General features: G+C 57.9%; 1 protein-coding gene across 1 annotated transcript in view; it reads left to right on the forward strand.

Annotated features, from left to right (window-relative positions):
* The window catches only part of Prdm16 (PR domain containing 16), a 221611-nt gene that overhangs the window by 182648 nt on the left and 13060 nt on the right, over positions 1-25903 (forward strand). Inside the window, exons 7-13 of the mRNA XM_013033142.1 lie at positions 8294-8396; positions 13600-13822; positions 15404-15551; positions 16000-16153; positions 18473-19889; positions 22503-22587; positions 24884-25053. Of these exons, the coding sequence (XP_012888596.1) occupies positions 8294-8396; positions 13600-13822; positions 15404-15551; positions 16000-16153; positions 18473-19889; positions 22503-22587; positions 24884-25053 (2300 nt within the window). The remainder of the gene's footprint in view (positions 1-8293; positions 8397-13599; positions 13823-15403; positions 15552-15999; positions 16154-18472; positions 19890-22502; positions 22588-24883; positions 25054-25903) is intronic.

Raw genomic sequence — 25903 nt, forward strand, 5'->3', positions numbered from 1 at the left:
CTTCAGCCTCTGTGCACCTCTGTGCGCTTCCCTCTACCTTGGCCTGTGGGATGAGTTCTTCCCAGTTCAGGCCCATGGGCAGAATAACACTTACACATTCAATAGGAAATTGAAGCTTTGCCACATGCCACCTTAAAGAGCCAAAGGCAGAAATTCCTCCTGTCCCCTCCCTCCCTTCCCCTGAGAGAAGACAGGCCCTTACCCGGACCCGAGTGCTGTGGGGCACCTAAGATTCCGGCCAAGCCACATAGGATTCCCCCCAGCGCTGCTTGGCCTTGGGACACCAGTGTGCCCCCTGGTGGTGGTCAGCTGGGTGCCAGGGCCGTGGCTGCAGATCGCCATCAGGCATGGGTCAGAAACTGCCAGAAGCCATCAGGCCTTTCCTTCCGATCCCCAGATCTCGCCTTTGAATTTTGGTCATCTGAGGAAAACGAGCCATTGATGAGGATGTATTCAAAGTCTTTGGATAATAACGTTTAAACTCACTATATGAAAAACCAGTGTAGTCTCAGTAAATATTTCCTGGTTAAATGATGTGACTTTGAGAAAGAGATAGTAGATTTCAAACCAGTTGTTCAATAGATTCTCAAAAGCCGAACTGCTGATTCTCTGGACAGCTGGAGCCCCCACCGAAAGCCCTGCTACCCAGGTCCTGACCACAGTCATTTGCGGCAGCCCGCCTTGCCCTGCTCTGGGGCGGACATTAAACCTGGCCAGAAATAGTAATAACAAAAAAAAAAAAAGGTTTTGAAGACAGGCTTCTCCTTGAAGAGGAAACATTACACAGTATTAATGGAGTTCCTCAGATTTCCACCATCCCAAGGGGGTTTTACTAGAATGTCTGAGAAGTTATGAGCACCACACACACATCCACACATACGCACACGCACGTACCTGAGGGTGCAAAAGCCAACTGTAGCTGGACACTGGAGGCTCACACCTGTCATCCTAGCTACTCAGGAGGCTGAGATCTGAGGATCAAGGTTCAAAGCCAGCCCGGGCAGGAAACTCCATGGGACACATACACACTCTTCCACACTGAAGGCAAGATATCTGTACCTGCACGTCTGCACTGCACAAAATCGTCAGTGTTGGGTCTATGAGTGGTATTTACCACAGCAAATAAGTCAGAAAGGCATCAACTTCATTTCGAAGTTCCAGGCACATTACCTCAGTCACTGTTGTCAGAGGAAAGAAAAAAGCAGCAGAGGGTCTCAGCATCTTAAGAGAAACTTCTGGAAGCCACAATCCCCAGAGGAGAGTGGTGGCTGAACTGAAGACTCAGGTCAGCAGGTGGACTAGAGACCTGGGCTCTGGTCCCCCTGGGAAGCTCCTGGCGATGGTCAGGACTTGGGTAAACTCAAAAGCCAGGCCTGCTGATGTCCTGGAAGAGACCTGAACATCAACGCCATGGGAGGGAGTCTTGTCTCTCTGACCTGGTGAGGGTTCTAGCTGCGTGGTGCTGTGATTCACACAGGCCCTGGAACTAACAGCGACTCTCCTCTGACCCCACCCCCACCCCTCTCTGGCTCTGTGCAGCTCCCGGCTAGCCAGGAGCCACACGTACTCACCCAGATCTCACCTGGACTGGGCCTGCCTCCGCCCGGAAGAGCAGCTCACTGTGTCCCCTCTCCCCCTTCCCAAGCAGGGCTGGCCGGGGTCTGTGCCCCTGGGGCAGCTCGGGTTCCTCCACCTCCCTGGGACTAGTCTCCATGATCCCCACCTAACGGGCCATGTCCCCTCCTAACCTCTGCAACCGAGTGTCTCCTGAGAAGCCATGTGGCCTCATGAGAAGGGGCTCACCACTCCTGCAGGTCCCCCGGCCCTTTCCTTACAGCACACCACGGCAGAGGCCACCACGTCCCTTCGGCTTCCTCCTAGGCCTGAGTCTGGGCCCCAAAAGGTGTCTTGTGATGTCTACCTGGCCCGCGGCCAAGGGCACATCACAGCCTCCTGGGGCCAATGGCTCTCCCACTCCCCGGAACAAAGGCTTCCAGGTGACCCAGCTGGTAGAAGTCAGTGGGGGTTCAGAGCTTCCTCCAGGATTTAGGGGCCGATTGGGTTGCAGCCCGGTAGCTTTGCTGGATAGACAGTGAGCAAGACATCCCGCAAGCTCTGGCTGATGTCGCCAGCCTGGCGCAATCTCGGTTCACCCTGCCCCAGGTCCTGTCTCACCCCAGCCCATCGCCAGGCCCGGCTTTCTGTTTAGAAAATGCCAGACATGCAGGTCACACGTGGGTGGTTCTTTCTCCTGCGATTCCAAGCAAATGAGTTGGTTTGAAATGTTAAAGAGACACAGACAGTGTCTGTTCCTGGATTTCCTTTAAGGGTAAGAAAGAAAGCAAGGACTTGGACATGAAGGGCAGGTGTGCAGGAGGAAGCTGTGGCCGAGGGAGCGGGCGGTCGCCTGGGCACGGCGGGCAGGCAGGCGGGCGGACGGACAGGCGGACAGACGGGCAGGTGCTCTTTTTCTTTTTCGCACATCGTCTCCATACGGCAAGGATGTTTGTCGGGGGACTTCCACCAGCCAGCAGGCTGCGAATGAGAAAACAACGGAGGCCCCGCTTCCCAACACAACTCAGAGAAGCCAGAGGCCAGAGGGCCCCCTCTGCTCTGTGATCACCTGACCGTAGGAGAGCAGCCTGGCCTGCCCTGGCTGGACAGCCCCCGGGGACACCTGGGAACAGAGTGCCCAGGTGCTGAGCACAGCGGCAGAGTTTCCTTACAGTTGGGCAGATGGGGCACCCCCTCCCCAAGAATTGCTAAATGAAGCCGTCTGAGCAGAAGACTGACAGTGGATGCACAGCCAGTCCTTGCTCTTAATGAAAACCGGGTGTGGCTCAACCCGGTGCAGCCCGGTGGCCAAGGGCTGGTCTCTTTTGCTTTCGTTTCTTTGGCCCCGACCTAGACCCCCCCCTTTCCCTCACCAGGGCGTATGATCTGCTGGGGCTGGAATTTTAAACAGGGGTGTCTTGTGCTGACCCCCTGACATTGCTTGACTCCTTTGCTCTTATGCCGCACCGTTTTTTTTTTTTATTAAAAATCGTAAAATTTTAACTGAGTCAGTTCAAATACTAGACATCGGTTTCCCTCGGAAGGCAAGCAGGCAAGTGGTAGCATTTCTTAGACAGTTTACAGAACACCTTTAGGTCTGTTTGGATTCAGAAATGCTGTCACATGCCACTGGACTATCTTTCTCTCTGAAGAGCCACAAGGTTGAAGGTCATCTGTGCTGTGTCCCAGTAACCCTTTGTCTAAATGTATCTTCTCTTAATTAAATGCAATATTTTACTAGCCAAAGCAATTTCAAAATGTGGATGGTTTACCTATAAACGAAGAACTCCCATGTTCACAATTCTGATCCACATTGTAAACTAAGAAAGGGATACACGTAGGAATAACATTGTTTTTCTATTCAGTGTGTGAGCTGAGAAGAAAGTGGCAGAATATGTAATGACAAAGCAATAAAGATTTAGGCATAAATAAAACTGCTTCGGCAGTGCCTGGGAAGAAGGGAAGTGGCAGATCACAGGGATGTCACTGAGTCCTTTCCTCTCTAGGTAGGGAAGGAAGGCATTGTCTGCATGTTCCTGCAGTCTGCCCAGTGTGCCCAGCCCTGCTCTGGCCCCTAGCTTCTGCACACCTTTGAGAGAGCAGGCAACCAAAACAGGCCAGAGGAAAACCACCGGGAACAGGAGAAACAAAACTTCATGTCCACAGGGTGAGCAGCCGTGGAGGAGCAGCTCTTGGGTCACAGACCATCTTTGGAATTTGGTTTTTAACCACCAATTGCTCAACCCTCAGATGGCCCAGCTCTTCCCCAGAGGAACGTGGCTCATAGTTTGGGGACAGCATGCAGCACACACAGTGAGATTGCCCAAGTCCCCAGAGCCAAGGCGGGGACCTGACGAAGGTCTTCAGAGGTTCTGAGAGATGTGCACATGCGCACACGCGCGCGCACGCGCACACACACACACACACACACACACACACACACACACACGCCCAGTGATGGCCTCGGGACCAAGATTCTCTCTCAGTGGACAGACCCGGTCACTGAGTGGATTTGTTCTTTAGTAGTGATTTTTAAGGCAATTTAATTTCCATTTGTAATGCACATGTCTTTCTGAGGGAACCACTCCAAGACCTTTACCAACTTAAGTCAAGGAATGTGGAAGCCTGAGATAGTGAGAAATTGGCATGCCTGCCTGCCTTCCTTCCTTCCTTCTTTCCTTCCTTCCTTCCTTCCTGCCTTCCTTCCTTCCTTCCTTCCTGCCTTCCTTCCTTCCTTCCTTCCTTCCCTCCTTCCTTCCTTCCTTTGCTCCTACCCTCCTTTCTTCCTTTCTCTCATTATTTCTTTCTTCCTTTCTTCCATTCATCCCTTCATACTTTCATTCATTCTTTCTTTCTCCTCCTGCCTTTCTTCCTTTTTTTCCTTCCTTTCTTTTGCCTCCTTTTCTCTCTTTCTCTCTCTTTTTCTTTCCAAGATATGCACATGGAAAGAAATTTTCACATACTTTATTCCAACATTTCTTTAAATTTTCTTATACTGGCCAGAGAAGAAGGAAAATAGAGTGGTCTGGGCGTTCACTTGCTTGATTCAAGCAGCCATTCATTCCAGGAAGGAGAGAGGGATGCTGCCCGTATTCAAGCCGCTGACCTAGACCTGTGGTCAGCTTGCTTCTATCCTGAGCATTCTGGACCTAGGTTTTCGTTTATATAAATGCTAAAATTCCAGGATTAAGTAGGAATTAAAAAGAGTATCTCTTACACCCTCCTATCTGAACATAGTATCTTCAGTATGGTTTGGGGACTCTCGGGGAGACAGAATCTAAAAGCTCACAGCCATTACAAAAATATTTCTTTGTCTTCCAGAACATTCCCAGGGGACGTAAAGCTCATTTTCATAAAAGGCTCTGTCGCCATGAACTTCGCCTGCCCTAAATCCAGCTTTCCACAGGCAATTCTCCGTCTCTGGGTGAGAAGGCCGCCAGGGACTTCTACCAGAGCTCTGTGTACCTATAAGGAGCTGCCCCTTTGTGTCTGAAAAGTGATAAAAGAGGGAGAAAATAGCTTGGGTCATGCTAAGTACACTTATAATTCTGAGGACCTGTGTTCAGTGCCGTTCGCCCAAGTTCAATAAAAACTGTTGTCGGCAGAAAGAAGCCAAGGGGAGGAAACAGAGGCTCGCTCCTGGCCCTGTCTGCTAGCCATCATTATTTTTTAGAGCCGTTTAGAGCAGACATTTATTAGGCTCGTAATCTCAGCTGTTGGTAAGAGGGGCCGCACCCTCAACCCTTAAACGGGGAGAAGATGCCAGGCCTGCTGCCCCAGGACCCAAGGACTTAGCCTGTGGGGCCATGCAGGTCTAGAAAATGTAACAAGGACTTTCTGGTGACTTTCCTGTAGCCACTCCCTTGGGCCCTTGGGGCCTCTGGGGGAGGGGGGGGAGGTAATGAGTATCAGACTCCCGTGGGCCTTTTTTTTTTTTCCCTCTTTGCATGCATGAAAAGCCAGCCACCACCTATCCATGTTGCTAACTTCCACGGACCTAGCAAGGGCCGCGCAATAAACCCGCTGCAGGAATTTTTAAGGGGTTGCAATTATAATTTATGACGGGCCCCACACGGAAGGGGCCTGGCACGGGACCGTAAATGGTAATTTGTAACACCCACCCTAGAAGCACAGAGGCAGCCAGACCCCCAGCTCCCTCTGACACCGGCCTTTGTCCCAGGTTTGTCCCAGGAAGCCACTGCCCCCCCAGGGCCCAGACCCTCCACTTTGGAGCAGGTAGTTACAATCCCTGGAGCGTGCTGCAAGGGCCAAGCCCCAGTCTCCCCAGACTTGGGGCAAGGTCTTCCCCTCTCCCATTTCCCTCCGAACCCGCCCCCCCCCACGTACAGGCAGGTCCGGGGCACCCCAAGCCACACCCTGAGTCCAGCGATTAGTGCTAATAGCTATTAATTCCGTCCCAGGCTCAAAGTCCTGGCAGCCCGTGGCCCTGTGTCCCCCAGAGCCCCAGTAGGGAGCCCAGCAGGCCCAGCAAGCTGAGGAGCAGAGGTTGGGGTGGGGTCCCCTGGATTCCTGCGGGCCTGGGGTAGGGGGGGAGGCTGGGTAGCTCCTAGGGTTAGGGGCCAGCCGGGGGGCTCCTGGAGGCATGGGGTGAGGCTGGGACAGAGAGGCTGATTGGGGGTGGAGTCCCAGGGGTCTCGAAGGGAGTGCAGTGCATCAGGCCACTGCCGAGCCAGTGCTTGGTGCCAGGCTGGGCCCGTGGGCAGCGATGGCCTGTGGAGGAAGGCAGTGGGAGGCAGTCTTCCCTGACGCTTAACCAGAGCAGCGAGGGGCTGCCTGCTCAGCGCCTCGGCTCTCCTCACCCCTGCATCGACCTGGGCCACACCAAGCACTGAGACCCAGCCCTAAGCAGGCCCCTGCTGTGCAAGCGTGGGCTTGTGGGCTGGAAGAAAATCCCTCCTGTTTACTAACATCGCCCTGTGGCCCCTGGGTCCCAGCGTGCCTCCATTCTTTGCTTCTTGAATTCCGCACTGTGACAGTTCTCCAAAACAGCGGCTTGGGTCTGGTTTGGTGGTGGCTGTTCTTTTCTCTTTTTTTTTTTTTTAGAAATTATTCAACCACTTTGATTTTTTTTCCTTTAGATCAAGTGATACAAAACTGGGATTACAATGACAATTGGTTTCCTTCGAGAAGTTGATTTGGTTTGCTTTCTGTTCTCCATTTTAAAATCTCATTGCTTTATCAATCTACCTGGGAAAGACTGCCAAATAAAATAACTGCTAATGACCGCACCATGAAGTAACTTCACACGCCGATAAGATATGCGTGCACCTGCGGGCTTTCTACCGTGTGCAGTTCCTGTGTCTGCGGTCCCGGAAATGTCGGCCCCGGGCCCCGGGGACCAGCACCGTCTGGGTCCTTTGGGGCTCATGGTATCCTCCTGGAGGTAGCTGCCGGGGACTCCGGGGAGAGCCAGCTCTGCCTGGGAGGCCAGCTGCCTGCTGGGGCCTGGTTGTGCTGAGTCTCTGCAGGGCCAGCAACCCCAGTCAGGGACCTGTGAGTGAGACAGAAATGTCCCCACACTGGACCGCCACCTCCCCTCCGTGTCTGGAAACCCCTTCCTGCCCGTGTCTCCTCTGAGAGCATTCTTTCCTTTCCTGGTCCCCGGTCATCTTTGCCTCCTCTCCCCCATGGGAGCAGTGCAGAGAGCTAGCCTCAAGCAGGAGGAGAAACCTCAGCCCTGGGCCTCCCGGGTGCTGGGCCTCTCTCCAGGTTACAGCTCCTTATTGGCAGATTAGAGTTACAAACACCCGTGTGCCGTAGGAGGAAGAGATTGTTCTGAGATGTTGGACACTTCTGACTGACGATGTGTGCTTTCCTGCGTTGGCTGTGCTCTTGGGAGGCCTGTGGGGTTCTGGGGGCCAACACGGAGGCGGACCTGTGTTTCCAGGTGTCTCCAGTGTTTCTGCAAGACAGGGTCTAGTGAGGTCATAGGAGACCCAACTCCCCAGCGCCCGCCAAAGTCACCCTGGACCTGCAGTGCCTTGACCATCTGGCACCCCTTTCCTTCTCCACCTGGCTCCCCACTTCCACACCACCTGTTCACGAATCACCGTGACGCTGGCAGGCTCAGTCTGATGTGATTCAGACCCGTGCCGCCGCTGCTCTGGCCATCCCAAGTGGAGTTCCCCCTCTGCCCCAAGGCTCCCTCCGGGCTGTGGAGCCCACCCTGCGCTCGCTGGAGGCCAAGCTCGGGTGGACGCGCACACCTCCCAGCCCCCAGCCTCCCTGCACCACAGCTGCCAGGCCCCTGGGGAGATCACAGCCCACTGTTCCCAACCCTGGGAGCCTGTGGCCACACCACCTTCATAAACAAGCCAATGCATTTGAAGCCCCTCCAGTGTGTCTCGCTTACGCCCATGTTAACAAAGGAGTCTTGAGAACAGACTCAAGCCCCACTCCAGATGGAAAATCACTCGTGTCTGGGGTATTTCCCAGGACATTCCCCAGTCACCGGGACTTGGACGCTGGCATTCGCCTCTTTAATTTTGTGCCCCGTCTACTGATACAGAACAGGGTGGAACAAATTAAAAGGGACTTGATTCCTTCCGAGCAGATGCTGTGAACGCTCCTGAGGGGACCCTCTTCACAGCAATTATAAGCCCGCTCAAGTGGCCTGTGGATGGCCTTCCCAATGAGCCGCGCGGGGGACGTGCCGGGCGTTCTGTGCAGTAGACACGGCATCCGCACTGACCCCTTCCCTCTGGTCTCTCCATTCCAGATTTATTATAAAGTCACTAAGGACATCGAGCCCGGAGAGGAGCTGTTGGTCCACATAAAGGAAGGGGCCTACTCTCTGGGTGCAGTGCCACCCAGCCTGGATGGTAAGACCCCACTAAGACCGTCCGGGAGCCCACCCCACAGGAGGAGGGTGCCCAGGGCATCTCGTGTGACCAGGCCAGGAATCCCCAGGCCTCCGACACAGCACCCGCTCAGCTCTCCAGCCTGGAGGCCCCTCTCTCCTGTGAACCTCAAATTTAAGAGTGGCATCACACAAGTTGGGCAAGTTGGTATTGTGCTGAATTATACCATTGTAGTGTTAAGAGTCTCTGGTGATTTTTAAAAAAAAAACTATATTATTTTCATTATCAGCTTTAGCCAATAATTTTTTTGCCAGTCCTGGGGCTTGAACTCAGGGCCTGGGGTGCTATCCCTGAGCTTCTTTTTGCTCAAGGCTAGTGCTCTACCACTTGAACCACAGCGCCACTTCCAGCTTTTTCTGTACATGTGGTACTGAGGAATCGAACCCAGGGCTTCATGCATGCTAGGCGAGCGCTGTACCACTGAGTCACCTTCCCAGCCCTACCCAGTATATTTTTAATATTTTTTTAGTTTTAAAGCTAAAATCATTTTGGTGCCATGGAGACATGGACAGCCCCCAGGGACCGCTCCATGATGAGATGCTTCAGTCTCGTGTGAGAGAGAGGAAGGCATTGTTGCCTTTAGGAACCAAGCCCATCAGAGGCTTCACACCCAAGGAAATGTGAGAGCATCTTTTCCAGTGGGAGGGCAGAGCCGGGCTTGGAGAGGTCCTCATGGACGGGAGGGAAGTCCTTAGGCCTTTCCCAACAAGGCTGTGGGTTGTCGGAGAGCACCGGCCGTCAGGAGGGACAGGAGGTTTCCACACATATCCCTCCACACCCAAGTATCTCAGAGGTGATGCTCGAGAGAAAGCCAGCCTCCCACAGCCCACAGGTCAGACTCGTCTCCCACCCATGTGAAGCAGCATCTGTCCACTTGCCGGCCCCAGAGCAGTGGGTCTGGAGAACACCATGTTGACCGTGGAGCATGGGTCTGGTGGCCTATGATGGCCTTCCTGCCTGCGTAGCTCCAGGTTCGGCCCCAACCAGTGAGCAGAAAAAGCGTTCTTCCCTTCTAGCAGATTCTAAAACTCCAGGGATGGGAGAGGATTGGGTTTCCCTTCCCCTGCAGACACCCCACAGCTTAATGATTACCCGGAAGTTTCTCAGAGGGACACTTCATTCCTACAAGAAGGAGTGGTCCGTTCCAGCCAGAGAGCAGGGCGCTGGATTTGGCATGAAAGTTCTGAGACCAGACCCAGAGAACTCTGCCTCGGTTTACCCTTTCAGCCCCAGAAATAGCCCTGCAATCAAAGTCTCGCCTAATAAGGCCGCAGCAGTTTGTGTCCCTGAGCTGTCAGGAAGGAATAATTTCACCAGCCAGGTCCCTTCTGTTTTGTCCTCTGAAGTTTGGTTTAAATTAGGCCATTGCCAGAAGAAAAATAAATCCCCACCATCTCTAAGGAAGGTCTCACTTTCCTTAAAATAATTGTTGGAAAGACCTGTGAATCTCACAGAACATGTGAGAGCCCAGAAGATAAATCTCCTTCACTTAAGGGGAACACTCGACTCTGGAATTCCACTTGTAGAGTGGAATTCTTTCTTCCAAAAGAATTTTTTTAAGTTGATTCCTGTTCTCCATCCACCTCCCTCCCCTGATAGTAAATAACCCCGGTCTACATTTTCCTAATAATTGATCGCACGTTCCTGGGCTAATTGCTTTCCACACATAATAGTCTGACACCAAATATTTGACTTTTTCTAGCATCTGCTGTCAAACTCATTCCTTCTCCCCCTTCACAGCCACCCACCCCCCCCCCGTTAAACTCAGAATCATACAGAAAGAAAATACAAAAAAAAGTTCCTCACTAAGATAATTATCATTTAAAAAAAATCTTTTATCCTAGCCCGGGCTAAATGCAGCGGGCCCATATCGCTGCAGGAATTTGAAGTAGGCTCTTGAACGCTTTTGAGGCTCGAGTTGTAGATTAGCATGTGGATGGTACATAATTGTGAACCCCTCGGTCTCAAAGCCATTAGGCACTGATTTATTTTTCTGCCTGGCCGTAGAAGTTGCTCATAGAACTTAAGCTAGACGGGTGAGGTGCGGGTTTTGACAGGCCACACAGAGGCTGCCGCTGCGCTGGTACGTGGCAGTTTGGGGGGGGGCAGACCTCTACCCCAGTCTACAGCCCTCTCCTCATTTAGATGAAGACTTTTATTTCCAGCTGCTCTTTTTGAAGGTGTGTACGTTTATGGAGGGTAAGGGGTTTGGCTGGGGACCCTGTGCAGATGTGCAGGTGGCAGGTGGTGAGGGGCGTGGCCACGGGAGGTGGGGGAGGGTGTGACACTGCCCCTGGGCGGGCTCTGGGGCTTTAGGCCTGCACCCTCCCCTCCCTGGAGCTGAGCTCTGTGAGGAAATGCCAGCCCAATGCCCACACAGGTAGCCAGCCACGCTCAGATTCCTCAGGTGACTGGGGAATTGCTTTCTTTTAACTCTTGTGTTGGGGGTGGGGAAGAAGTCACTTTCATGAGAATTTATTGGTTTTGGGAGAAAATAAGAAGTCATTTGCATTCAAATATGCTTTTCTGAAAAGCTCATAATAATTTACTTCCCCTTCTGAAGAAGTCAAGATGACACAATGTATTGTATAGTATTTATGAAAGAGAGAGAGAGAGAGAAAGCATGAAGGGGTATGATAGAATAAAATATCAGGATATAACTTACCCTTTTAGAAATTCTTTAAAATTCTTTGTTTTCTCAAGCTAGTACTGAGACTTGAATTTGGGGCCTTGCGCTTTTGCTTGGCTTTTTTTGTTCAAGGTTGGCACTTTACCACTTGAGCCACGCTTCCCCTTCCAGCTTTTCTCTGGATTATTGCAGATAAGAGTCTTATATTTGTCTACCCCAGGATGCCTTTGAACCCTAGTCCTTAGGTCTCAAGTCTCCTGAGTGGCTAGGATTACAGGTATGAGCCACCAGCACCTGGCAATTCTTTAAAATTCTTTAAAATGAACTTTGCATGATGGGATAAAAACAAATGGCCTGCAGTGGCCCAGGTGTGGACTCGGGCCAGGAGCCCATCTATGAGACTCCCACGGGCCTGGAAGTCTGAAGCCTGTCCTGCCCCTAGCTCGCAGGGGCAGGTGAGGCTGGGAGGGAAGGGTGCAGGGGAGAAGGAGGGCAGCACTTGTCACCAGGGTGAGTCCTATTGCCCAGGGACCCTCAAAGGGCTGGATTTTCATCGTAAGCCCCCCAATTTTAATTTTAGATCCAAAGTCCACCTTACTTGGTCAGTGGTACGGATGAACAGGGTTGAGATTTCTTCTTATAGACAGTATTTGTTGTCAGATCTCAGCTTCTAGGATTGTTCTTTGATGAGCCAGGCTAGCACCATGGAAGTGGTGTTCTGAGCCCACACCGGCGGAAGGCCCTCAGCCCCCCCCCCCAGCACACAGGGGAAGCTCTCTGGGGCCAGGGTGGGGCCGTGCTGGCATTCAGACCCACGGCTCCGTCCCTGATGAAAATCTGTAGATGGGGGAGGTTGAGAGAGGGGGCAGTGAGTGCCCCCAAACTCTCACAGGGCCCTGTGGAAGCGGGGTTCCCCACACAGTGGGAGGGCTCCAGCCCCAGGGGTCCTCCCCTCCCTCAGGCCAGCGACCCGGGTTCCCCAGCCACCCACCGCTGGCCAGTGAAAACGCAGAGGCAGAGCCCCTGCAGCACCCCCAGTAACCACACGCTGTCCAGCTGCAGAGCGGCTCTCTCCCGGGGACTCTGAAGTGGCACGTGGTCATTCAGTCTCCCCACGTGGAAGGCAGAAAGTGGCCCCTCCTTCCCTCCACCGCCCTCACACCCTCCTGCTTCTTAGGCTCAGCCAGGGGTCAGACCTAGTTTATTAAAGCTCTGTTCAGTGCAGACGGAGCCCTGTTCATGGGTAAATATACACACATGCACACACACATATCCATGTATGTACACATGCACACACATTCACAGCTGGCACATTAGCAAGCAAATACAACCCCTTAATACATACAAACATGGGCATACATATCCACTCATGTGCAAGTGCACATGCAATGTCACAGATGCCTACATGGACACACACAGCACAAATCTGTGTGCCCACATTCATGCATGCAACACTCAAAACACATCAGCATTGCCTATGCACATAAACACTCGTAAAGAGCATATACAGATGCCCGCACAGCACACGGAAGTACATGAAAACTGCAGGCATGAACACACAAAGAGGTACAGGAATGAATACATATACCTTCACACAGGCCAACACACTTGCACAATGCACACACAAACAACATATCTGTGCAAGTGTACGAATATCACATGTAATCACGTATATAACACACATGCCCGTTTGTACGTGTGCACACGTGAGTAGATCTGTACGCACAAACCTGGGTGCAAATGCACAGGCATGCACACACATCCACACACAGGTTTGCAGACATGGGTGCGGGTTGCTGGAATGTGCACGCTCACACAAACCCAACTGCATTGCACACACAACCATGCATGACTGGACACTTGTGCACTAGATGCACACATACACTCACATCTATACACATACCCACATGTGCAGGTGTTTTCTCTGTAGGGGGGGTGGGGGGCGCTGGGTCATCCTGGGGTGGAGGGCGCCCCCTGCAGGTGGAGGCTGCTGTTGACGCAGCTGCAGCAAGGGATGAGCCAAACCCCACACATACCCACATACACCCCCATACTCCCACACCCCTCACACCCCCCTGCCGAGAGCTACAGCTCCTGGCTGATTGTTTGGCTTGGCTCTGTGGTCAGGATGCTGCCTCATAAACTTAATAATAGCTTGCCCCCCTTTTAATTTGTTTGACCCTGACGACAATAATTTATTATATGGTTGGAGCTCTGTCCTGGTTTTTTTTTTCTTTCTAATTCATAAACAAAGCAGTTGGCCTGGTTTTCTTCTGCACTGGAGAGGCAGGCCTTCCTTCAGCTCCCCTCCACCCCCTGGCCACCTAAGATGCAAGGCAGCCCTGGCGCTGCCAGTGTTTCCTCGGGTACAGCGATCAGAGTCCCCTGGCCCGGCCTGCAGTCCCTGCCTGTGCCCTTGTGGCTCTGGGCAGGCATCCCTAGGTCCAGGATGGAGGCTGGAGGGAGGCAGGTGGGCCCGGGGCAGGGCCGATGGGCAGTACCCTGTTCATGTGCCCCTCTCTTCCTGTCCTGCAGAGGAGCCCACGTTCCGCTGCGAGGAGTGTGATGAGCTCTTCCAGTGCAAGCTAGACCTGCGGCGCCACAAGAAGTACACGTGCGGGACAGCGGGGGCCGCGCTCTACGAGGGCTTGGGGGAGGAGCTCAAGCCGGACGGCCTCGGCGCGGGCGGCGGCGGCGGCGGCGATGGACAAGTGCACGAATGCAAGGACTGCGAGCGGATGTTCCCCAACAAGTACAGGTGCCGCCCTGCCCCTGCTCCGGCCACCACCCGTCAGGCCTGGGCTGTGAGCGGGCCCGTGCAGAAACACACCCCAGTCCACTCGCTCAACCCTGGAGGCCCAGCAGCTGCGTGGCCAGTGCAGGAGGGTCAGAGTCCCGCAATGGCCTATCCCCAGGAAGGCAGGCCCATGCCTGGTCAGACCACCGGCTCCACTCGCCCTTAAGACCTGAGAGCCTGCGCCTCTGCTACCAGGCCGAGAGGTCAAGGGCCACAGCGCCCACCACAGGGGGACTTGCAGGTGGCCTCCCCTTCAGGAGTCATGTGCAGCTCCTCTGGGCATCCCATGAAGCCCTCCCCCTCCCCTCCACCCCCCACCATGTGCACAGAGGCCACCAGGCTGGCAGAGTGACAACCAGGAACTGTAACAACTCAAGCAGGCCCAGCTGGCTGGCTCTCCCTTTCCCTGAAGGCCAGGCAGGAGCCAGGACCCAGAGACCGGGGCCCCAGGGGTGGGCGGGTGTCTTGAGGACCCACAGCAACCCCTGGACAAGCTAGGCAAGCTGGGGGACGTGTGAGGAAAGCCAGGACCTCCAGCCCCAGTGCTCTGGGAGCCAGGAAACCTTCTAGCTTGGGCGGCCCTCCCTGCGCTGGTGCGCTTCCCCTGGATCACCTTGCGTAGCCGGAGAAGAGACCCCATCCGGCCACTTGCTAACTATGTGATTACTCGGGATTTACTGCAATCCAGACCAGGCTCCCTGGGGACCGCAGGCCCGCCACTCTAAACAGATGACTGGGGGAGTGAGTGGCCCAGTCCCGACTGGGCCCATTGAACTGAGTGTGGCTAAAGAGCGCCCGTGTTTTCTTTACATAAACACATAAATCACAATTAACAACAGGGAAAAGATACAATCTCTGCACGCTGGAAAAGCAGGCGTTTCTGATCTAAATGGATGGCTGGGCCCCGTAATTAACGGGCTGTGATATATTACTGCTTCGCTCATGAAGATTAACGGTCATCCTGGGGACCAGAGGAGAGGCAGGGGTCCCCAAGGGGAAGGGATTAGAGGATGCCCGGCCAGCCAGGAAGAGCGGCCCCTCCAAGCAGCTGCTCTGCCCACCATCTGGACACCCTGGCCTCTACTCTTGGCCACCACCCTGGGTGTGCCAGGCTGCCTGGAGGGCACCCAAAGACCACCCAGAGAAGGGGCTCCTGGGGCCCCTAGCCTCACCCTAACTCCTGGGTCTATGGCAATGTGGATCCTGCTGGACTCCTTCTTTCTGGGCCCAGGCTTAGCCTCAAAATTGGGATGGTCTAGAGCGGCAGCCAGGACACGGGCCTGCCCTGCCTTTGGCTGGTCTTGGGTGAAAGACCGAGCGTGGTCCGGCACCAGCTCCTGCGTCTGACATAGAGAGGCTATCCCTGCGCCTTATCTCTGTGGCCCACCCAGAAAGGAGATGTCCACCTGAGCAGGCTCTGAGCCGCAGACCATGTGCTGGGGGAAGGGGGGCCTCCTAGGGCCCCAAAAGAGAAGAGTCGTGTGGGGTGGGACAGCGTCCCCGTGGACAGGCCCTGGAGTGACCCCTGTCCCCTGCGTACAGCTTGGAGCAGCACATGATTGTCCACACAGAAGAGCGAGAGTACAAATGTGACCAGTGTCCCAAGGCCTTCAACTGGAAGTCCAACCTCATCCGCCACCAGATGTCCCACGACAGCGGCAAGCGCTTTGAATGTGAAAACTGTGTGAAGGTACTGTGCACGGGCCCGCAGAGCAAAGAGCCACCCCTGCCAACAGGGCCCACCGCGCCCAGACCCAACCCCGCCTGCAGACCAGCTCTGTACCTCCACCCCACTGAGCAAATGCAGGTGGGTGTGGCCACGGCAGGGCGTGGTGCGGAGCTCACCACAGTCCCTCCGAGTGACCAGGAGGACAGGAAGTCTCAGAAAGAACCTGGGCCCACCCCAGGGCAGTCCCTGCCCTCTGGCACGGATGGCAGAGGCCGGCAGGGGCAAGATCCCGGAGCCGAAGCCTTTGAGAAACAGTGTCCCAGCCCCAGGGCTTGGCCGCCATGGTTGGTGCTCCAATGTCCCGGCTCAGGGAGGGCGGTGAGGGAGAGGGGCAAGGCCGGGCCACCGTGTCCCGGGGGCCGGTGGGGAGTCCGGGCAGGGCCTGCGCCCACGGTGCCCGTCTCCCCAGGTGTTCACGGACCCCAGCAACCTGCAGCGGCACATCCGCTCCCAGCACGTGGGCGCCCGGGCGCACGCCTGTCCCGACTGCGGCAAGACGTTCGCCACGTCCTCGGGCCTCAAGCAGCACAAGCACATCCACAGCACGGTGAAGCCTTTCATATGTGAGTTCCCTGCCCGCCCGTCCGCGCCGGTCACCGCGCCAGGGGGCGGCGGGGCAGCCCTGGATGTCCAGATGGCCAGGCCCTCATTCAGGGGACCGCTGTCCATCCAGAAGCCCTCACCGCCGGTCCTAGGAAGGCACAGCCATGTGACCCTGGGTCCCCCGGCACTCCAGACCCCCGTGTCGCTTCGCCGCCCACTGGCATCCTCTGGGCCCGTGCTGTCCCTTGCCTGCTCTGCCCTCAGTCCTCTTCTGGCCCACTTCCCATGTCCTCGCAGGGGCTGGAGGATGGCGGGGGGCAAAGGCCAGCACAGTGCCCCCCTCCTTGCGTCCCCTTCCCGTCCCCTGGGCTCATGTCCACCTGGATGAGCTCTAGCAGGAACTCTGTGGCGATCCCAGCTGGCCTGGACACAGGGTCCCCCTAGGGAGCCCAGTCTGTGCTCTCCGGGATGCAGCGGTCCCCTCCTGGTGGTGTGCACACAACAACGGGCAGGAAGCAGCTTCTTAGGGTGGAGGGGAGGGCGGACCTCCGCCCAGGGCCAGCAGTGCAGGTGGGTACCGCTCCTGATCCGGTGATGAGCATCTGGGCTGCACCCACAGAACCTACAGAGGAGGCCCAGGATGGGGACCAACGGGAAGTGGACGGGTCACCTGGCACGGGTCGCAGGGCTTGTGGGCCACCTGGGTCTTGGTGAGTTCTGAGGACCCTGCGGGCTCCCGGGTGCTGAGCGTGTGCTGCGGGATGGCTTCACGCATGCCCTGTGCGGAGCCAGGCACAGGCCTCCTGCGGAGCAGCCCGGTCCACTCTCCATCCTAACACCACCTGCCTGGGGTAAACGCCCGCAAGAGGCAAGGTGTGTTTCTGCGCAGTTTCAGTCAGTGGTCCTGTGATGACGCAGGGCCTTGTGCAGAAGAGGCTGCTCAGGGAGCAGAGAGGGATGGGGGGAAAAGCCCTGAGCCCCCAGATCACCTTCAAGAGTAGATCCAATGGCCTAGCTTCCTCCTAAGGCCTGAGGGCAGGAAGGAGCATCACTGGTGTGGCCTGAGTGACCCCGGGGCAGGTCAGCCCACTTACCCTGCAGGCTGGCTGGGTGAGGGCGTATTTATAGAGGATCTGTGGGGTGAGGCCTCTCCTCTATCTGAGGAGTCTCCCCAAAGGGAAGAGTTGATTACATGAGACAAAGTTCATCTCCTTCAGCCAGAAAAACACCCTGCCAGGCCACACCACCAGACAGGCAGCACAGTCAATCTAACTAGATACCACGATCAAAGAATGTAGCCGTCTCAGAGAAAAAGAGGTGCACAGAAGCAGGCAGCCAAGGATCTGTGGAGAGCAAGACGCTCGCGTGCATTTATTTGTCGTTTCTACCAGGGTTGTATATAGGGGCAAATCGACACACTCTGGGTGTACTTGAACACGTTTCTTGGTGGAAAAAAAAAGCAAGAGAAAAGAGGGCAGACTTTCCAGTCCTCAGGAAAATGGCCAGCTGGGGTCCCTGAGCGTGTGGAGCCAGGCTGGGCTCTCTCTGCATCTGACCCACATGGGGTCATCAGCCAGTGTGGTAGTTAGTGTTCACCAGCCAGCGTAGCCACTTCCCTCCCGCCCAGCCCATACTGTCTCAGACTCGCCTCCCGAGCCAAGCCTCTGCCACCCCAAACAGCCACGCACTGCCAGGAGCCATGCTCCCCAAACCTAGACCCGGCTCTGGAGCTCCTAAAACCCGAGCAGCAGGCTGAACCACCTCCAAGCCCAGAAGCCGGGCCTGATTCCACAGCCGGCGTCTTCCTTCCACGGCCGTGCTGAGGGAGGCTGGGTGGAGGTACTGAGTCCAGTGCTTCTGAGCAGCGGATGGCAGAGACGCAGTGCATCCTCGCTCAGCCCTGGTCCAGCCTGGAGAGCAGGCTCGCATTCCCAGAGGTTTCTGAAGAGCGGGGGTCTGGCATCGCTCCCCCCAATTCACACTTCAGAGTGCTGAGGTGCAGACGGACGATTCTCCTGCCCTAGAGAGCCTGGGAAAGGGCCTGGCGGAGGCTTTGCCAGTTCAGGCCGTTCACTGGGTGGGGTACCTGTACACACACAAGCACACGTTTGTGTATGCACGCGTCCACATGTACATACATGTGTGTGCCTCCAATCTACTCTGCAGAGTGCACAGACATACACGGACACAGGGGTGGCTGGGTGCTGTGTACACACGCATGTGCACACGTGGACGCACTCCCCCACGCAGGCGCCCACCTGGACCCCATGCCCCTCAAGGCCCAGGGTTTCCCGGTAATTTCATACCGTGTTTGTCTTTGCTTTCTGCTGATGCTTTAGGTGAGGTCTGCCACAAGTCCTACACGCAGTTCTCCAACCTGTGCCGGCACAAGCGGATGCACGCCGACTGCCGCACGCAGATCAAGTGCAAGGACTGCGGGCAGATGTTCAGCACTACCTCCTCCCTCAACAAGCACCGGCGCTTCTGCGAGGGCAAGAACCATTACACGCCGGGGGGCATCTTCACCCCGGGCCTGCCCCTGACACCCAGCCCGGTGATGGACAAGGCAAAGCCCTCCCCCAATCTCAACCACGGGGGCCTGGGCTTCACCGAGTTCTTCCCGTCCAGGCCGCACCCGGGGAGCCTGCCCTTCTCAGCGGCCCCTCCGGCCTTCCCCACGCTCACCCCCGGCTTCCCAGGCATCTTCCCGCCGTCCTTGTACCCCCGGCCGCCTCTGCTACCTCCCACGCCGCTGCTCAAGAGCCCCCTGAGCCACACCCAGGACGCCAAGCTCCCCAGCCCCCTGGGGAACCCGGCGCTGCCCCTCGTCTCGGCTGTCAACAACGGCAGCCAGGGCCTGGCGGCCACCGCGGGCTCAGAGGAGAAGTTTGAGGGCCGCCTGGAGGACGGGTACGTGGAGAAGGCGAAGGCCAGGAGCCCGGACATGTCTGACGGCAGCGACTTCGAGGACATCAACACCACGACGGGAACCGACCTGGACACCACCACCGGCACCGGCTCCGACCTGGACAGCGACGCCGACAGTGACCGCGACAAGGTCAAAGACAAGGGCAAGCCGGCCCAGGGCAAGGCTGAGTTTGGGGGCGGCTCGGCGCCCCCGGGGGCCGTGAACAGTGTGGCGGAGGTGCCCCTCTTCTACTCCCAGCACTCCTTCTTCCCCCCGCCCGAGGAGCAGCTGCTGACCGCCTCGGGCGCCGCGGGCGACTCCATCAAAGCCATCGCGTCCATCGCCGAGAAGTACTTCGGGCCCGGCTTCATGGGCATGCAGGAGAAGAAGATGGGCTCACTGCCCTACCACTCTGTGTTCCCCTTCCAGTTCCTGCCCAACTTCCCCCACTCCCTGTACCCCTTCACGGACCGAGCCCTCACCCACAGCCTGCTGGTCAAGGCCGAGCCAAAGTCGCCCCGGGACGCCCTCAAGTTGGGCGGCCCCAGCACCGAGTGCCCTTTCGACCTCACCACCAAACCAAAAGAGGCGAAGCCCGTCCTGCCGGGGCCCAAGGCGCCCTCCGTGCCCACGTCCGGGGAGGAGCAGCCGCTGGACCTGAGCATCGGCAGCCGGGCGCGGGCCAGCCTGAACGGAGGCAGCCGGGAGCCCCGGAAGAACCACATCTACGGCGAGCGGAAGCTGGGGCCCGGCGAGGGGCTCCCCAAGGTGTGCCCGGCACAGCTGCCCCAGCAGCCCTCCCTGCACTACGCCAAGCCCTCGCCCTTCTTCATGGACCCCATCTACAGGTATTCACATGTCCCGCCCTCACCTGCTCCCGCCCGGCCGCTGGGCCCACCGTGCTGTGAGCTGGGCGGGGGCGGTGCAGGCCTGGTGGAAGGGAGAATCTATCTGTCTGTCCATCCATCTGTCCATCTGTCTGTCTGTCTCTCTGTTAACTTCAAGGTCCTTCCCTCCATCCTTGCTAGATTCCAGAAGGTGGGGGACATCTGGCATGGTGGCTTCAACGGAGGGAAGGAGGGGGGTCTTCTGGACAGGTGAGCTGCCGGGACCGCAGCTGAGACCCTCCCCCTGCCTCAGCTCCTCCTGAGACCCTCCCTTCACACCCCTCCTGGTGTCTAGCTGTTTTCTGGACCAAATCTCCACCTCCCACAAACGCCAGGGTCCTCATCTGCCTCTGAGCCCTTCTTCCATCTTTCTTTTTTTTTCTTTTTAAGTCGGTCGTGGGGCCTGAACTCTGGGCCTGGGCGCTGTCCCTCAGCTCCTCAGCTCAAGGCGAGCACTCTACCACGTGAGCACAGCGCCACTTCCTGTTTTCTGTAATACTCTTATGGAGCTAAGAGTATTACAGACCTTCTTCCCCAGTCTGGCCTTGAACTGCGATCCTCAGACCTCAGCCTCCTGAATAGCTAAGATTACAGAAGTGAGCCACCGGGGCCTGGCTTTCTCCCATCTTTCTGTGGCCCCACCCCTACCCCAGAAGCTACATTGGCATGGGTGGACTAGGAGAAATCAGAGAGGGGTTGTGGGTCCCTGGAGAGGAGGATAGAGGAAGAAGAGAAGGAAGAGGAGGAGGAGGAGTGAGAGGTAGGGAAGATGTGTGAAACATCAGGACCTCTGGTGGATGGACTGAATCCCACTCCAGATTTATAGCAAGGCATTGAGCCCCCTGAGAGGCAGGGGGCTGAGCGTGCAGGGCCCGTGTCCGTGGGAGGCAGCCTCTCCGGGGAGGACAGAGGGCTGTGTTCAGCATCCACCCTTCTCGGGGTGTGAGGGCCTGCGTGCACCCAGCTATGAGTGCCTGCTTCACTATGCCTGGAGCAGGCTCTGGAAGGCCCCCAGGGGCCGGGCCCCATCTCTGAGGGGCAAAGAGGACTCACTCAGCTGCTTTGCCTTAGGATGGCAGAAGATAAAGAGGAGGGGAAATGCTGGTGGAGCAGGGCAGGCCGCTAGCTGCCGCCCAATGCCAAGACACCCTGGATGGCGTGGACCCCGCGTCCCCCCCTCTTCCCGCGGGTCCTTCTGCACTCGTCAGGATGCAGGCCTCTGGTGACAGTGGGAGCCAGGGTACAAAGCGCACGTCCACTGCAGTCAGTTGGGGGCACTGGCCTTGGTCAGGGGAGGCACAAGGTTAGGGAGAGGCAGGCAGCAAAGCCAAGCTGGAGCTCACTGGGGTGGGATGTCATCCTGTGGGGGTTGCTGGGTCTCCCTGCTGCCCCCTCCCTGGCCTGGCCTGCTCTGCCCTGGAGGCCTGGGAAAAGCAGCATCCGAGCTGGGGTGGGTGAGCGGGACACATGTAGGACTCCAGTGAGCACACAAGGCGTGGCTTGTTCTAAGTAAGTATCTGCAGGGAGGTGGCAGGGCCCGGGCACAAACCAAACACCGCAGCGCTGAGGCTCAGGGATTCAGCCCCGCCCCCCGCATGCGCCCACCCCCACCCCCACCTCAACCACCCCCCTCCCCGCATCCACCCACCCCAGGGCCTGGTGGTCAATGCCTCTCCTCTACCTCCACACACCAGCAAAGTTCATCTCATGAAGTTGTCCCTGGTCCTCCGAGAAGATTCTTGAAGTGCAATTTCTGGTGGCATGGAGGATGAGCCCCCCTTACTGCTACAGGGGGTCCCTCGTGAAGCACACCGATCATTCACATTGATCAACAGAGACAAGCCAGGCACCGGTGGCTCACATCTGTCATCCTAGCTACTCAGGAGGCTGAGATCTGAGGATCGAGGTTCAAAACCAGTGCAGGCAGGACTCTTATCTCCAATGAACCACCCGAAAACTGGAAGTGGCTCAGTGGCTCAAGTGGTAGAGCACTCGCCTTGAGCTAAAGAGCTGAGAGATGCCGCCCAGGCCCAGAGTTCAGGCCCCAGGACTGACGGGAAAACACACACACACACACACACAGAGGCAGGCAGAGATCCCCAAGCCCAGGACAAGGTGAGACAGGAAAGTCAGGATATAGTCATTAAGCATCCAGAATGTTCCACACAGAGCCTGTGGATAAGCCAGGGACCCCACAGGCCAGCTTTCCCCCCCCATCCCCCACACACAAGGCTGACCAGCCCACCAGCAGGAAGTTGCTGCCCATGGGATCTTCAGAGAATGTTCTAGATTCTAGCCCTGAGCATTTTGTGACAGGCATGGGTGCTGACAACTGTTGCAGGGGCACCGGGGGGCCTTGAATGTGATGGGGAACGTGTGCAGGGGACCAGCAGTGAGTGAGTGGAGCGGGGATTGGGCTGACAGCCCAGGCCAGCCCCACGGCCCGCGAGGACTCAGGCGGCAGGAGGCAGGGCAGCTGTGGGCGCCCCTGAGCTGGCCAGGGGCCTGCCCTGGACGGACGCGTGGCCGGGAGGCTCGGCAGGGTACGTAACCCTCTGTGTTGCCGTCCAGCAGGGTAGAAAAGCGGAAGGTGACGGACCCCATGGGAGTGCTCAAGGAGAAGTACCTGCGGCCCTCGCCGCTTCTGTTCCACCCGCAGGTAAGAACCAGGCGTGCGCCGGGCAGCCTGTGTCTGGGGACCCCACCGGGCCATCTCCTGGCCTCGGCATCTGTCACCCTTCCCGGTGGGACTCCACACCTCACTACAAGGCCAGAGAGGCCGGGGAAGGAGGAATCCCCGCGGGATTCCCCTCCAGGGGCCTCCTGGGCTAGGCACCATGCCCAAGGGGGTATATGCACTCTAGGGCCCAGGAGGGAATGGCCTCCACTCAGCCACGGGCAGGCAGAGCTGGGGTAGAGCCCAGAATCTTGAACACTGGGAACAGACCCCACCCAACCAAGACAACACCAGTTCGCAACTGGTCTTCCTGGGTGGGTAACCCTTGAGAGTGTTTAAATCAAGAGAAAGAAGATGCTGAGCGTTGGTGGCTCACACCTGTCATCCTAGCTACTCAGGAGGCTGAGATCTGAGGATCACAGTTCAAAGCCAGCCCGGGCAGCAAAGTCCATGAGACTCTTATCACCAATGAACCACCAGAAAACTGGAAGTGGCGCTGTGGCTCAAGTGGTAGAGCACTCTCCTTGAGCTGAGAGCTAAGGGACAGTGCCCAGGCCCAGAATTCAAGCCCCATGACTGACCAAAGCGAGTGAGTGAAAGAGAGAGAGAAAGAGAGAGAGGATGAGCCAGGGGCAGTGGTAGGGGCAGGATAGGCAGGGGGAGAAAAGGACAGCGAGGCCACTCAAAGGAGCTCGGTGGAACGGGAAAGGTCCCCTCCTAGATGTGGGTTCCAGACCTGGCCAGCTGACAGCGACCCCAGCCTGTTGCCCGGGCTGCGTGCTCTGGGGGCTGGGCACAGGGCAGGGCAGTCTGACAGGTGTCCTGTATGCTATGCCCAGCTCTCCACAGAGCCGCCAGCTTCTGGCCCTGGGTCCCCCTCACCCACCCGCCAGCCCACACCACCCATTGTTCTCCTGGACGCTTCCCGGCTCCACGAACCCTGGTCCGTGAAACCTGGGCCCTGGCTGAGTTCACAGCTAAACTTAGTGCCTCCCATTGTCCCACCGGGCCTCGAGTTTGGTTAATAACTTCCCCTGATTTTCCTTGGATGGGCTGGAAAAAGCCGCCAGGCCCGCCAGACGCATCCTGTGTTTGTGTTTGTGTGGGGAGGCCGCAGGAATATCTGATCGGGCAGAGCAGGCCAGCAAGGCCAGACCCACCCAGGCCCGAGGAAGAGAGGCTTGGCTGGTGGGGGCCCGGCTGCCCATTGTCTCTCCCGCCTACTCCGCCCATGGTCCTGCCACCCCTACGGCTGCCCCTGTGGCCGAGGGCCAGGAGGAAGGGGCCGGGGAGCCATGACGAATAGGTCACCAAATTAAACGGTCCAGGGTTGGGCTTGCACTCGGGCAGAATGCTCCTGTAGTCACAGGGCTCTCGAAAGCCCAGAGGTCACTACTGTACTGTGCAGAGGCCAGCGGGTGCCCATCTGCTGACCCTTCGGTCCTGGAGCCTCACATGCAGGCGTGCGGTCCTCTGGGTGCAGGATGGAGCAGGCCAGAGGTCTGCCAGGGCCCAGACCTCATTAACCCCGGGGGCCAGAGGTATCTCGTGTACTAGGCTAGCGCACAGGCCCACAGGCAGGTGAGCCGCAGTCAGTCTCTGAGCCTGGAGTCCCAGTTCCACACTGGGAGCCCATCTGGGCTGGACAGTGGCCAAGAGAGCAAGTGGCTTCCGTTGGTCCGCCAGCGGGGATGGTTAGCGCCTGTGTGCACATGAGGCCGCACTGATGGGGTGAAACCCAGATCCCACCAGCCTGCGCCACTGGGTGGGGGGAGGGGCAGCAGCCAGGGTTTGGGGCGGGCCGGGGGAGGGGCTTTGCCATGGTGCCCAAGTACAACTTGGGCTCAGCCAATGCTTTCCAAGGTGTTTCCATTGCACCCTGTTGTCGCCAAATACCAAATATATTTGCCATTCGAGCAAAGCCCCGTCCCCTGCCAGCAGTGTCCCTTAGACAGCCATGTCCTAAGTCAGTCCCAGATGAACATACTGTGCGCTCTGAGGAAGGCCGAGGTCTCCGTGCTAGGGCCAGCTAGCTGGGACCCTGTGGCTTTTTCCACCTGTGGGCAGCCGGAGCCCATGTTCCACCATGAATTAACAAGCTCCTGGTGTGAGGGCTGGTACTAATCATTCCCCAGAGCCCTGGGCTCCCCGGGCCACCAGAGGACCACAGGTGGACACTCTCCGCCGTAAAGAATGGAGATGGCCCCGAGGGTAGCTGTCCACGCCCTGAAGACAGAGTCGCCCTCTGACCTTTGACCCCTGCCCTCTCTCGTGCTAGATGTCAGCCATCGAAACCATGACGGAAAAGCTCGAGAGCTTCGCAGCCATGAAAGCGGACTCGGGTAGCTCCCTGCAGCCCCTGCCCCACCACGCCTTCAACTTCCGGTCCCCTCCCCCGACGCTCTCAGACCCCATCCTCAGGAAGGGCAAGGAGAGGTACACGTGCAGGTGAGGACCCGCGCGCCCCGGGGTGTGGGGGGGAGGACCTGCGGGTGTCGGGGGGGAGGACCTGCACGCCCCGGGGTGTCGGCCGGGGAGGATCCGCGCGCCCCGGGGTGTCGGGGGGGGGAGGACCCGCACGCCCCGGAGTGTCAGGGGGGGAGGACCCGCGCGCCCCGGGGTGTCGGGGGGGAGGACCCGCGCGCCCCGGGGTGTCAGGGGGGGAGGACCCGCGCGCCCCGGGGTGTGGGGGGGAGGACCTGCACGCCCCGGGGTGTCGGGGGGTGAGGACCTGCGCACCCCGGGGTGTCGGGGGGGAGGACCTGCACGCCCGGGGTGTCGGGGGGGAGGACCTGCGCGCCCCGGGGTGTCAGCCGGGGAGGACCTGCGCGCCCTGGGGTGTCGGGGGGGAGGACCTGCGCGCCCCGGGGTGTCGGGGGGAGGACCTGCGCGCCCCAGGGTGTCATCCAGGGAGGACCTGCGCGCCCCGGGGTGTCGGGGGGGGAGGACCTGCGCGCCCCGGGGTGTCAGCCGGGGAGGACCTGCGCGCCCCAGGGTGTCATCCAGGGAGGACCTGCGCGCCCCGGGGTGTCGGGGGGGAGGACCTGCTCGCCCTGGGGTGTCGGGGGGGAGGACCTGCGCACCCCGGGGTGTCGGCCGGGGAGGTCCTGCTCGCCCCGGGGTGTCGGGGGGGGAGGACCTGCACGCCCCTGGATGTCGGGAGGAGAGGACCTGCACGCCCCTGGGTGTCGGGAGGGGAGGACCTGCGCGCCCCGGGGTGTCGGGGGGGGGAGGACCTGCGCGCCCCGGGGTGTCGGCCAGGGAGGACCTGCGCGCCCCGGGGTGTTGGGGGGGGAGG

The sequence above is a fragment of the Dipodomys ordii genome, unplaced genomic scaffold, assembly GCF_000151885.1.
Source record: "Dipodomys ordii isolate 6190 unplaced genomic scaffold, Dord_2.0 Scaffold6, whole genome shotgun sequence".
NCBI lineage: Eukaryota > Metazoa > Chordata > Mammalia > Rodentia > Heteromyidae > Dipodomys > Dipodomys ordii.